Below are 15,119 nucleotides of genomic sequence, written 5' to 3' on the forward strand. Positions count from 1 at the left end.
AGATGTTACAACCATGAACAACAACAATGTACATTTATAGAGTATCCAACTTTATAAGGCACTGCATATTAAAGCAGTCCTTAACCCTCAAGGAATTTATCTGTGTGCCAAATGTATAAAAGCACATAAATGCAAAGGAGCTCAGTCAGGATAAATAAGGTCACTGAAGGATTCAAAAAAGAATTGTCTCAAGCTGGGCAGGAAGGATAGGGCTTAAATAAATGGGTGCAAGAGGAAACACATGCATAAAAGTGAGTCTAAGATTGAATTAAATTTAAAAAACTCATATGTCTATGTCATGAACAATTGGGTGTTTTCAAAACCTCAAGGCTTAGAATAAACGATCCTTTCCATTTCCTCCTAAAAGAATTAATACTCTATAGTTACAGGTGTACTGAAATCTCAGTTTCCCATTGAAAAACAACAGAAAATTTCTCTATAGCAGGAGGTTCTCAGAAATCAGTCAAAAAATCACAAAAAAGATCTGGTTGTATATGATAAAAGGTAAGTGCATTTAAGATGATTCTTTTATGTGAGAGGCTGAAAGGGTGCGTGAAAATAATATAAACCAAGAAAAGGAGGATCTTATGGCAGAGTGGCTTAAAATACAGTACTTAAGAGCACAGAATTTTGAGTATGACTCTGACTGACTTTGAACCCCAGCTTCACTACAGTGAGAAGTTTTTAACTCCTCTAAGCCTCAGTTTCCTCATCTGTACAATGATAATTATAGTGGCAGTATTGGATTTTCCTCCTAATGCTGTTATAAAAATGAAATAAGGTAACACAAAATGAGTATTACAATGTTGGAACATAGTAAATATTCAACAGAACCCCATAAAATATTTGAGGATAAATTCCACTGTTCAAACATCAATTTGCTAAGCAATTATTCTCGTTGGGCACCATTCTAAATGCTGAGAACACAAAGAAATAATTGCCATCAAGTTACAGACTCCTTACTACATCCTAGGCACTATTCTAAATAAACTTTTACTACATCCTAGGCACTCTTCTAAATAAACTTTTTGCATACATCATTCTCATTTTATAGATGAAGGAACCAAGGCTCAGAAAATTAGTTGCCAATGTCACCAGCTAGTGAGCAGAGGAGCAAGAATTTAAACGTAAAGCATCTTTTCCCAGCGTCTGAGTCTTAACCACTTTACACTCTATACCAACTCCAAAGTTAATTGACTTGGCGATATCCCATGTGCCCTTGATACAATATGCCAAGGCACTTCTTCAGCTTCCTGGTTTAAAACCTAACAAATTATTCATATCTATCAGTTTCTTCAAAATTCAGCTCCACATTCCATATCCTAATTCTAATTTATTCATCACTCCTTTAACAAGTAACTTCTTGGTATATCTGTTCAGAATGTATAATGGTAGTTATTTTTTTTTTGAAAAGTGTTCTTTTTTTTTTTTTGAAAAGTGTTCTTAATGATTTCACAAATTTTACCATTTCAACTACATTAGGCTGTTTAAGAAACAACACACATTCTTTGCTGTTTATCTCACAGTCTTCCAAAGGGGTTAAGTAACTTGTTAAGAACCTATGATTTTAAAACTTAACAGACTTTCTCCAAAAGTCACGCATCTCTAATTTTCAGCTTCTTTATTACTAAAGAGAAAGGATTAAACTAAATAAAGCCATGTTTTGCAAAACAGTACTACTTATATGTTCCACCAAAAAGGGCCCTAAGGCCAAATAAACTGGCTTCAAGATTATCCCTCTTCTTATGCCTTCTACTTCAAATATAACCACATCCACATCCTTTCTTCTGTCATACTATTTTTGAAGTCTTGAGAGAGACCCTGGATTCTCTAAAGTCATCCCTTCCAAATGACTTTCTCAAGTCACAGAATCAAAATTTAACAACTCTGAGCACTTTTAACTGATCATTTGGTTTAAGTTCTTTGTTTACAGAAAACTGAAGCCCAGAACATAAGGAGGTTCTATTACAAGGCCCTCCTTCCGCAAGAGACCCAACGCCCACAAAAGCTTTTCAGCATCATTAACCTTTTCCTTCGCAAGGTTGCTAGCTGTGCTAATATCATTTCACCTCTTCTTTTACAAAAACAGAACACCTGGTTTTATCTGGTTACAAAGTCACCTGGAATAATCAAATAATCAATATATCTCCTAGCTTTCCCCTGCAGCTAGATGTAACTGTGTCTGTGTGTGTGTGTGTGTGTGTGTGTGTGTGTGTGTGTGTGTGTGTGTGTGTTGGAAGGAGTGGGGGAAAAGGTGTGTCATAGTGTGGTTTGCTCTCCACTCCACTTCTCGCTATCTGGAATGGAGACATTATAGCTGGGATTGGAATATGAGATGGAAGCTAAGTGTTAACAGCAGATAAAAGGAACCCGGGTTTCTGATATGTGGAGCCATGAGAGCAACCCTGGCCTGTCTACCTGGGTTATCTACCTGTATAGGAGAGGGAGAAACTTCTATCTTCTTTACACCGCTATCACTGTGGGATATCTACCATTCACAGTAGAACTACATCCCAACTGATACAGGTTAGATCACCTCTCTTTTAAAAAGCTAGAGGTTAAGTCTCTCAATTTGAAAAGAATTCCACATTCACTCCCCTTCTACCTACCAGTCCATAACTTTCCTACCCTTCAGGACAAATATAAACAAGGATTACAGTGGAAAATGTCCTAGACTGAGATGAAAAAGAAATGGGTTTTGGTTATACAAATGGACAGCAAATTCCTTGGTCTGTGTCAGAAGCCCACCTTCCCTAATCCTCTAGCATCTTTCCCATTTTTTGTGGTTCCTTGAGGTAAACAGAAATCTAAGATGACCCCCACTGACCTTCACTTTTGTATAATCTCCTTGCTTTGAGTATAAGCAGAACCTATAAATATCATTCCTATAATTATGTTACGTTACATGGCAAAAGGGACTTTGCAGATGTAATTAAAGCCTCAAATCCACTGATCTTAAGACAAGTGGATTACCTAGACCTGACCTAATCACTCAAGCCCTTTAAATCTAGATCTGGACGTCAGAGGTAGAGGAGGTCAGATTTGAAGAACTCCTAGTGCCTTTGCTGGATTGAAAATGAAGGAATGGCATGAGGGTGGCTTCTAGGAGCTGAAAACAGACTGTGGCTGACAGCCAGCAAGAAAATGAGGACTTCAGCCCTATAACTGAAAGGAACTGAATTCTGTCAACAATAAAAATGAGCTTAGAAGTGGATTTTCCACAGAGCCTCCAGATAAAAACTCAGCCTGGCCAACACCTCATTTTCAGCCTTGTGATACTGAGCAGTGAACCATGCCACACTGTGCTGGACTTCTGCCCTACAAAACTGTGAGCTAATAAATGGGTGTTAACTGAAGTGCTAAGTTGTGGTAATCTGTTATGCAGCAACAGAAAATTCATACCTCCCTTAAAGATTGGGAGAAAAACAACAACTTTTTAAAGGCCAGTTGTACCACTAATTTTTTTTAAACAAGGCAAGTTCTGTAATTACTTGAACATGTTCTCTATGAGATAGGAGACACAACTTCATTTGCAGTGATTAGAAATAATTATCACCTAGCTTATCTGACCATGAATTTGCTTCAGACAACTTTTACCTTTTCCTGTCTTCACCGGAGAAGACTAGATACACGTATTTCAAATAAAGTATAGGATATGGAAGGTTACATTAAAGGAGATGGGAGGTATCAAAGATACAACTGTGCCTTGACTTTAGTATAAACAATCCCTGGATGTTGTCAAAGATGTAACCCATAAAACATACGCATAAACCATTATAGATATGGGTATATAGAGATCTCAGTCATGAGTAGGTATTAAAAACAAAACAGAAACAGAACATAGCATAAGAATCATCTCAAATCTCCAGGCTGGCAGTCTTAGCATACATTTATGGGGCTGAACTAAAAAAACAAGGCACTTCATTTCATTTTAGGAAATATTTATTTCTTTAAGAAAAACAAAAAACGAAAAAAACCTAACTTGTTTCCTAATTTGCACAGTTTATAATTTGTGTACAGTCGATTCTGGAAATGTTCTGTTAGTCTGAAACCTAGAATCTATCACTCCATCCTGAAGGAGCTGAAAAATACAATTTTACTTTCTTTCTTTATAATTATTATGTTAATTTGCAAACAAACATGCCTGTATAAAATACAGAACACTGTTCTAGGAAAAGGAGATATAGGGTGGTTGAGGTGACAACCAAGAAACATAATCTTTCCCTCCTCCAGTGGTCTGTCAAGTCAATCACTATTTCCCATGAAAAAAAAATTGTAGATTCCTAGGAAGTAAGTCTGTAGAAACAGCTAGATATGTCCCATTCCATAACCTTATTAAACCCCATTATTTCTCATTTTCCCTTATTTAAAAGGAGTTTCCTGAGAAGTTATCTCCCCACTCATTTCTTCCCTCCACAACAATCAGCATAAAAAGCATAAATTACTCACTTCAGTTTGTATAACTCTAATCAGGCAAAATAAATGCTGCTGTGTTTTAGCTATGACACCAAACTGACGACAGCGCTCCAAAAAAGTGTCTATAGAAGGATCGATTCTTCTTTGCAGTTTACTCCAAAAGAGAGTCAATTCCCTATAAAAAGAAAGATTATGGTAAAACATTTAAAGCAACTGGTATTTGCTACCCCAATTTTTTGGTTTGTGAAAAAGTGACAGTAAGTAAAACCTAGAAGAAAAAACTCTATATTCTACTTCCTCTCAAACTAGTAAAATTATTAAGAAGAATCCTCCTTGAAAATTCCCCCACTTCTTTCTTCTTTGTACCTGCGCAAAAATAAAAACAACAAAAGACTACTTCCTTTATGCTGACATTTTCAAAGACTTACTTAGATCCCATCTTGTTCCAAAAGGTTTTACCCCTTACATTGGTAATTATACTGACTGAATTAAGCCCTGTCCTAGTGCGCAAGGATCATCAGACATCAATACGCTGCCAACAAAGTGTATACAACTATGAAATATTCTAATGGTATAGTACTTCACCACGTTAATCTCATGGGCCCTTTCCATCTCTAAAATGTCATGATGCTACTTAGGCCTGTATCTTGGAATGATAATATCTTAAATATTACTAATAAAATTATTAAAATGGCACTCTTGGAAATGGCTAAAATACAAGAATCCCACAAATATTCATTATGAAAACTAAGAAAAGCTTGAAAAGAATAAGTTAAATAAAAGTACTGAATGGGCTAAGAGAAAACTCTAAAGGAAAAGCACTAGAAACTCAACAAATGCCCAGAATAGAAATGCTAATGTTAATATGAAATGTGAATTCAAGGAAAGTTCCTCAGCAAAACAGAAGAGAATGCTATCACTTTAAAAAACGCGACTGGGGACTTCCCTGGTGGGGCAGTGGTTAAGAATCCACCTGCCAATGAAGGTGACACGGGTTCGAGCCCTGGTCCGGGAAGATCCCACATGCCACGGAGCAACCAAGCTTGTGCGCCGCAACTACTGAAGCCTGCACACCTAGAGCCCGTGCTCCGCAACAAGAGAAGCCAATGCAACGAGAAGCCCGCACACTGCAGCCAAGAGTAGCCCCTGTTTGCTGCAACTAGAGAAAGCCCTTGTGCAGCAACGAAGACCCAATGTAGCCAAAAATAAAATAAATAAATTTATTTTAAAAAAATTTTGGGGGCTTCCCTGGTGGCGCAGTGGTTAAGAATCTGCCTGCCAATGCAGGGGACACGGGTTCGAGACCTGATCTGGGAAGATACCACATGCCGCGGAGCAACTAAGCCCATGTGCCACAACTACTGAGCCTGCGCGTCTGGAGCCTGGAGAGGCCGTGACAGTGAGAGGCCCGCGCACCGCGATGAAGAGTGGCCCCCGTTCGCCGCAAGTGGAGAAAGCCCTCGCACAGAAACGAAGACCCAACACAGCCAAAAATAAATAAATTTATTTATTTAAAAGCAAAAAGTTTTAAAGTGACTCTTTTCTGTACAACCTCAATGGATACTGTGTATTTGTTAAATGATTTCCATTAAAAAATATTATTTTCATGAGCCTGTTTTAGAACACTAATATCCTATTATTGCTATTAACACAGACTATTTCAGGAAACGATACAAACCCAAAGCTTAAGAAATGAATACACCTCTTTTTATAATAGATTTAAAAACAAACATGTTTAACAGAACGTATTTTCTTACATTTTTAAGGAGGTAACTGGGATTCTCATATGGTAAAATTCTTACGTAGATATAAAACTTGCTTCAAAGACTGAAATAAATATGTCTCAAGACATATATGATTAAAGCTTATAATATTTAATGATGGAAAATTTGAGCTATATATAACAAGTAAAATTAACTTAAAATGTCTTTAAATATTTGTGTTTGGTGACTAGCATTGCTTTCCTAACCAGAAAAAGTAAAAACTGAGAACAGCTACCAGGCAGGCAAGTAACTGGGGTGACTGTTCATTTTTAAACTTAGAAAACTGCTTCATTCACATGTAAGCATGTTACTTATAAAACTTGAGAGAATAATGCAAAATTCTGAATAACGAAGGAAATGGAGAATTACATATGCTCTCAGATAAAGTAAGTACCTACCAAAATATATGTGAAATCTATGCTATCTGAAAAGAACAAAATTATCAAAGCTAGTAAAACCTGATTATGAAGATAAAAGGGTAAAGGATATCTACTATCTAAAATTCACCAGCTAGCTACAAGTTTAAAGTTAGGCAAATCTGATAAAGTGATAAAAGGCAGGTTGAGAATTAAAGTCTCTCAAAATGATTTTTTTAAAAAAAATCAGAATGTCTAGGGCTTGATTTATTCCAAATTTAATATTTCAAACTCTAGTTAACTCCAAATAACCACGATCAAAAAAGAACATTTCTATCATGTGTTTTATATTTGTACACTTATTTCCACAGTTACAACTGAGCGATTTAAAACTATTACCAAAACAAACTAAAACTACTATTACCCACCCAAACATACAAACATGCCTGACACCATGAAAACCGGTGGATTACTAGTGAGAATGCCAAGATGTCACTTTAATCATCCATTCAAATCTGCACACTGGAACAATGAAACCACCAACAGCAACTTATAGCCTCCTGGATCATACATGCACTAGGACAATACTTCTTCCACCACTACAATGATGTGATTTTTTAAAAAATGGACCACCATTAAAGAATGTATTGAAAATGATTCTACTATATGGATGCTTCAGATGATTTACTGCACCCTCAAATTAGCCCACCGCCTACCTCAAGACAACAAATTATATACAAATTCATAAAAATTGGAGAGGAAATTTAGTTCTATTAATAGTAGGAAACACATTTTGGTAGACATCTAGCTACCAAGCAAGAACCTTAAACTGCACTGTTTCTGCAAAGCAGGAGGCCCACAATGTCAAACTGTGATCTAGAATTTAGGTGTTTTAGAAATGAGGCAAAGAAAACTTCGTGGAATTAAGGAATGACCACTCCCTAAAGAGGGCTCCTGCAAATACAGATGATTCTCATGACTTCATTTTTCCTCTAAAAAATTCTGTTAAATAAAACATGAATGGATATCTGGATCTGGTCTTCGCCAGGTGCTGGGGACTGAATTGTAAATTAGACAACATACATGACGACCCTGGTATATCACAGTCTAGTTGGGAGAGAAGCGACACGAAATTACATCTGAAGAAACACAAACATACAACATAAAAGATTTAAAGCTCAGAGGTGTTACAGAAACCAAAGGTCAACCTATCAAATACTCACTGAAAGCTTAGTGTAGAGGTTTAAGGTTCAACTGTATCATTTTATTTTAAAGAAGCAGCAGCAATTACACATCTGTATGTACACTGTCCCATTCAAAAGGGTTATCTTTCTCACTTGCATAGCTACTCTAATTATGTTACCATTGCTAGACAAATATAGGGAACTCATTCCTCCAGCACTTCTTTGATTTTTGCAAATAGCCAAAAATCTTTCGGGGTTAAGCTTAATGAATAAGCTGAGTGATATACATTTTGAGATCAGTAATATGGTAATTGCTATAAAGTAATGATATATTTTATTGTAATTTGTAAATGTCTCTGAAGGAAATTTAAAAGAATAAAAAACTGTTTTGGGTGATAGTTACATAGTTTCCCTTTCAAATATCTTCAATGGTGACCAAATTCGAGAATGACACTTAATAAATTCTAATATGTGTATTTAAAATAAGTGCCTGCTCTTATTATCATATTCCAACTTTACTGTCATCAATAAAATACCAATTAATAAAAAATTTTTTTCTTTTCTAGACAAATACTCCCAAATAGCCTACTATCTTCAACACAGGACACCTCTAGCACAACAAAAGAATCTATCCTATTTGAACAGAATTCCTGGGACTCATTTTCCTTAGTAAAATTCACTGTTTTTATGTTATGGCTATGCTAATTCCAATATCCCACTACCACCGCCTCCCCACCCACCCACCCCCAAAGCCTTTGAAAACAGAAGGGCAAAAAAAATGTTTTAAAATTCTAAAATTTTATATTCTATTTCCCTCTGAATTGCTTGGAAGAAGCTTACTTTTAACAAAGTGTGAAGTGATTTAAGATTTTCCTTCCTCTCCTTTACTCATTATAGCTCCTCAGGAGGCCAATAAGAGGGAAATCCCTTTTAATCCCTTCCTGCTGCAGGAGAACAGCATTAATCCTAGACTCACTAAAAAAAAGGGAAGCTATATCAAGAATATTAAAAGAACTGTGTGACTATAGTTTGAAAAACACTTTATAATCTGTAACACATCCCATATGTGATTTAATGTATTCTTTGCACTAAAAACCTCGCTATAGCTAGCAGATATTTTTTTCATTATAGGCAAAGAAAACAACTGTAAAAAGAAAAAATGGGGGTTATTCCACAAGTAAATACATCTGCTTTACTGAGGTTAAATCTCTAATGAATGAAAAACAAATTCTTCTACTTGATAATGATCAAAAATCTCACTGCTCTGCTAAAATTCTTTTTACTTATAGCACCTTTTTTTTTTTTTTTTTTTTTTGGTTAGCTAACAAAATGCCCACAATGATATTTAAGCCCCTATCCCAGTATCTCCTTTCTCAGAGGAGATATAAGTCTGGCACAGAGGACTTAGTAGAAGACTGCGATGTGAATTCTGTCCCTGTGCCAAGAAAACAACTGCACAGAAGAAAAGCACTGTATTAGGGGTCAAAACGCCTGGGCTTTACTCTCTACCACTTTAGCTCTGAGACTGTGGGTAATTATAAGACTTCTCAGATCCTGTTGATCCTCCACTGCCTTATCTGTACAATGATTATTAGGAGGATTGGGAGAGATAATTTAAGGAACTCAAATAGTATTTGTATAAAAATTAGTAAATAAAAAGAAATACAGCAACATAAAAAATACTAATAATTATAAAACTTTATAGATATACACAGATGGTCCAAAGGAAGATCAATAAGGGCTGAAGTATATGAAAGGTTTTATTAGGTTTTCCTATATACAAAATGCTTACTTCCAACTTCAAGCCATTCTTAGAAGCTCCTCTAATCAAGGTTATGCAAATCCAACCCATTCTTTGAATTAAAGCTCAAATACTACCTCCTCCCTGACACCTTCCTTAAACACTGGTGTACAGTGAGCACCCTTCTCTAATCTCTTACAGTGTTTTCTGTACCACTAATCTGATACTTATCCATAGAGTCTTGCATTTTAGAGGTTTCCTGTGTACCACATTTGTCCTGCTGTTCTAAATAGTTTCAATACAGTTAGGATGAAAGAACCAAGGGTTACACTTACTGTGACCTTTTTAGCAACTAAGTACTCTGTAGGCAAACAAGATATAAATTGAATTAAAACCAAATAATGCAATTGTGCTAAATAGTACCAAAGTTGCAAAAAAAGATTACAATTCAAATGGGTTTCCTTCTCTAGTGCAAGTTTGACCTAGAAACCTAGATAATTAGTGAGTTTCCAAATAAGACGGGAAAAGTGACTATCAGAAGATGTAATAAATGTAAAGGAAAACAACCTAACGCCAATTTGGTTTACACGGCCATAATTTTATCTTCAAAGAAGAAGATATATATTGAAGTTAACAGACAACTCTCCATGGAATAATCAAGAGGAGCTCAGACTTTTTACTCTTTATTTTTGGACTCTCCTGGAAAAGATTAAACCAATAATATTTTTAATTGAATGGTTTAGCTTTTAAGAAAGATTTAATTCCCATGTCATCATTTAATCTGCTTAGTCTTCAAGTTTGAAATAAACCAACATTTTACATAAACCCTAAATGCTATATACTATGTACTAACAAATAAAGGGAATAAAAACTAAATATACTTACCAAGAACAATATACACTTGCAGTTTGGAGCTGCTGGGTAAGGTAAGTCGTACAAAGAACAAATGCTGTGTTATCCTGACCCTCGGATTCCAGATTACATATGATGTCTAGTACCTCCTTGCAGTCGACCTTTGCAATCTATCAAAAATGAGATGACTAAGTCAAAAAGAAAATGGTGACTTTTCTGTAAACTTTGTTATATAACATGAAGCTTCTTTGTAACATTTTCTATCTTTGGTAATTGATGAGGCAAGAATTAAGGGAGATATAATTTTCTTCTACTAACTAATAGCTGAGTCTTCTGGAATAAAAATTTCATATAAGAAATTATTAAACAGAGAAGAGAACAGATGCTATGAAGAAGTTTCACTGCAGTCCCAACACAGATAAAACATTTTTGTACAGTTAAAAAAATTACTCATGAACATTGTTACTATATAAAAGAATCAAATTATGTATAACTTCAGGTTATTTTCACCTTTAGTATCATCAACTTTTTTCCCCCTGTTTTTTCTTTCTTTTTCAATTTAATTCAAGTCCCTCTAGTTATACAGAAAAATAACAAGCTTACCCTTACTCCCAGTAGGGCTAAAGGAGGCCAGCTGAGAAACTTTTAAATATAAATACTATATCAACATATCATTTTCTCATGTAATTAAGGAAAAACTATTTTGTATAACTGAGTTTTTCACACAACTAAAACACTTTTCGAAACACATCTTTTTCATTTACACTATTTATAGGAATCTTAAAAAAAAACAAAAACAACCAACCTCTGGGCAAATCAGTAGAATTTTCCGGGGCTCTTTTTGTATAGTGGTAAAACAGTAGATTAAGACTTCTGAAGACCCTTTCTCACTCTCTATTTTATCATTTCCCTGTCTTAATAAACAGAATATGAAGAACAGAGTCTATTTCATGACTGTGTCAGCATTATAAATGTCAATTATACTAGGCACCAAATATACAAAACAGTGATACTTTCAGGACAAATGAAGTGTGTATCAGGGCAAATGAGGCATATAGAGTTTAGCTCATCTCCTTCCAGAGTGCTATGCAGAACCACTCTGGTGGTTCTAAGTCTCTAATTTTAGTTACACCCTCAGGTAGGCAAAGAAAGGCTTCTTTCTCAGCTTAGCTCAAATGCCATTTTCTCACTGAATCCTTCCCTAACTGCTAAAAGCACGTTTGAATCCCTGGCAAAAACTCTACTCTCAAATTCTCCTTTGTAGCATTTACCACAGCTGCAATTCGATCATTAGTTGAACAACTTATTAGCATGTCTTCTCTGCTAGAATATAAAATCCATGTGGTCAGGATTATGTACATCTTGTTCAAAACTCAGCACTTATCACAGTGTCTGGAACATAGAAGACACTCAGTAAATACGTGCTGATAAATGGAATAAATGAATCACGTTTAATTTAAAGGTAAAAAGTTCATGTTTAAAAAGTGAAACTTATTTAATACTGTGTTTTCTAATCTTTGGAAAGACAATGCAATGACATAATAAGCAGTGTAGTGCAGTGGTTAAAAGCAATTATTGTAGAACCAGACTATATACATTCTCTTCCCAGCTCTATAGCTACTAGCTGTGTGATCCTGGATAAGTTACGTAACTTCTCAGGAACTTAGTGCCTCAGTTTCCTCATCTTTAAAATGGGAATAACAGAACCTTCCTCATAGTTATTATAAGAATTTTTAACATGTTTCAGTACAGCACAGTGACTATAGTTAATAATACCATATTGCATATCTGAAAGTTGCCGAGAGTTTATCTTAAAAGTTCTCATCACAAAAAAAAAATTTTTTGTAACTATGTATGGTGACAGATGTTATCTAGCTTTATTGTGATGATCATTTCACAATATATACAAGTACTGAATCACGATGCACACCTAAAACTAATATATGTCAATTATACCTCAATTTCTAAAAATGTGCTATGTGTACCTATTAGAGCTAAATTTAAAAAATATATATGTTTTAAAAGGGATTGGCAGGGCTTCCCTAGTGGTGCAGTGGTTAAGAATCTGCCTGCCAATGCAGGGGACACGGGTTCCAGCCCTGGTCCGGGATGATCCCACATGCCGTGGAGCAACTAAGCCCGTGCGCCACAACTACTGAGCCGGCGCTCTAGAGTCCGCGAGCCACAACTACTGAAGCCCACGCGCCTAGAGCCCACGCTCCGCAACAAGAGAAGCCAGCGCAGTGAGAAGCTGGCGCACCACAACGAAGAGTAGCCCCCGCTCGCTGCTACTAGAGAAAGCCCGCACGCAGCAACGAAGACCCAGCACAGCCAAAAATAAATAAAATTAAATTAAAAAAAAAAGGGATTGGCAAAAAGGAAGCACTTTAAAAGTGCTGTTAAAAATTGTTTTCATTGGGCTTCCCTGGTGGCGCAGTGGCTGAGAGTCCGCCTGCCGATGCAGGGGACACGGGTTCGTGCCCCGGACTGGGAAGATCCCACATGCCGCGGAGCGGCTGGGCCCATGAGTCATGGCCGCTGAGCTTGTGCAGCTGCAGCCTGTGCTCCGCAACGAGAGAGGCCACACAGTGAGAGGCCTGCATACCGCAAAAAAAAAAAGAAAATTGTTTTCATTAAAAGTAATAAATAAAATGCTAGACAAAAAAATTGTTTTCACAAAATATATAAATTTTTAAAAGAAAAAATAAAAAAGAAAGTGAACCTTAAGAATACTAGAAAGTGGGCTTCCCTGGTGGTGCAGTGGTTGAGAGTCCACCTGCCGATGCAGGGGACACGGGTTCGTGCCCCAGTCCAGGAAGATCCCACATGCTGTGGAACGGCTGGGCCCGTGAGCCATGGCCGCTGGGCCTGCGCGTCCGGAGCCTGTGCTCCACAGCGGGACAGGCCATGGCAGTAAGAGGCCTGCGTACCGCCAAAAAAAAAAAAAAGAATACTAGAAAGTATTTCAAAAGATCACTCTCAGATGCAAAATCACTCGATGTAAATTTGTATCTAACGAGTATTGGGAGGGAAAGTTAAGTTGTTAAAGCCTAAACATAATTAAAGTTAAACTCAGGTTTCAGGGAAAAGAATAACATCATACATTATGAAGATGGAATTATACTGATGCCCTAAACAACCATATCCTCATCCATAGCTGAATGAATCAGAAGGGTCATGCAGAGAGGAAATGCTCACCACAGAGCCACTTCAAATTGTACTGACTGAAGGACCAAAGTGAGAATTCACAGCAAGTAAAACCAGCTGTTCCAGAACAACCACCACCTACCATCCACACCATGTTAAAGCTCCTGCTGAAAACCAAGAATTCTAAAATTCAATTTTGGCAGCAATATAACATCTCCAAGCTGAGAAATAGCATGATCAGCTCTCTATGCCAGACATATAAATCAGAATGGAAATAACACACAACTTATACTTCTAGAATATTTTTTATCCATTTCAAATAACTTTTATTGTATTTTCTCATTTTATCAACATGGTAAGATCTGTAAGACTGGCAAGGCTTTCTGGATATATATCTGAAAGAAATGACTTGAAATCAGTATAGTTTTTAGTTTGATTAGCTTCTATTTATTAGATTTCTCCTGATCATAAAAATGTTTATAATAGAAAACCTGAAAAATATAGAGAATAAAAATTAGCCTTAGATCTTACAACTCAATAATAACCAATGTGAGTTTTACTCCAGTATTCTGTCTATACACACTAACTGTATAGCAAACAATATATGACTACTGCAAATATGTACCTATTTTAAAGAAAGGTTGGATTGTGTTGACTGTATATCTGTTATTTTATCCTAATATTCTGGTGTGACTTAAGCAAGAGTTTTTATCAGTCCACAAGATAGACAGGAGAGGGTAAGTGGATTGTCGAGGCAAAGAGAGCAATAAGGAGATGTGAAGAAGAAAAAAACAAAGGCAGTGATGGGGCCTCCCTCGTGGCGCAGTGGTTGAGAGTCCGCCTGCCGGTGCAGGGGACATGGGTTCGTGCCCCGGTCCGGGAAGATCCCACATGCCGCGGAGCGGCTAGGCCCATGAGCCATGGCCGCTGAGCCTGCGCGTCCGGAGCCTGTGCTCCGCAACGGGAGAGGCCGTAACAGTGAGAGGCCCGCGTACCGCAAAAAAAAAAAAAAAAAAAAAAAAAGGCAGTGAAAAAGTAATAATAATGATAATAATACTTCTAAATCTTATACAGCATTACTATATGTCAGGTACTGTTCTACAAATTCACATAAACATCCCCAGATCTACCCCAGATAATCTGGCTCCAGAGTCCATACTCTTAGCCACTATGCTACAGTGAGATGCTTTAACAGTGGAAATGATAATACCTTATTACTGTGTGCTCTTTGAAGGCTTGGAATATGGTGACTGTTCTATGTCCAAGGGTAGTCAATAAACATTTACTGAATCAAAATGAATGGATAGTGAGCAGAACCAGCCAAGAACTCAGAAGCATGTGAAAGACGATTCAGGCTCATTCATTCCACACCATGTTCTCACCTTAAGCCTCTTTCAAATCCTCACCAGTCCCCTCAGATCTTTCCTTATCAAGGTCTACCTCATAACGAAAGTCTGATAAACTTAATGATACAAAAATATAAATCATGCGTAAGCACTATCAATGACATTGGAATTCACCAGAATCAAAAATTTTTAGGATAAAGACAAGAAGTGGCTAATGCTGGGAACTCAGGTGTCAAAGATGAAAACATACCACCTTACCCTATGAATTTTTTTTTTTTTTGCGGTACGCGGGCCTCTCACTGTTGTGGCCTCTC

The 15,119-nt window shown here is 36.7% G+C and overlaps 1 protein-coding gene across 1 annotated transcript in view; it reads right to left on the reverse strand.

Annotated features, from left to right (window-relative positions):
* RLF (RLF zinc finger) overlaps nucleotides 1–15,119 on the reverse strand; it is a gene marked incomplete at both ends in the record, with an annotated part of 82,848 nt that overhangs the window by 4,853 nt on the left and 62,876 nt on the right. Inside the window, 2 exons of the mRNA XM_082834616.1 lie at nucleotides 4,450–4,591; nucleotides 10,346–10,482. Coding sequence (XP_082690742.1) covers nucleotides 4,450–4,591; nucleotides 10,346–10,482 — 279 coding nt within the window. The remainder of the gene's footprint in view (nucleotides 1–4,449; nucleotides 4,592–10,345; nucleotides 10,483–15,119) is intronic.

This window comes from Leucopleurus acutus (genome assembly GCF_964270905.1).
Source record: "Leucopleurus acutus genome assembly, chromosome: 2".
NCBI lineage: Eukaryota > Metazoa > Chordata > Mammalia > Artiodactyla > Delphinidae > Leucopleurus > Leucopleurus acutus.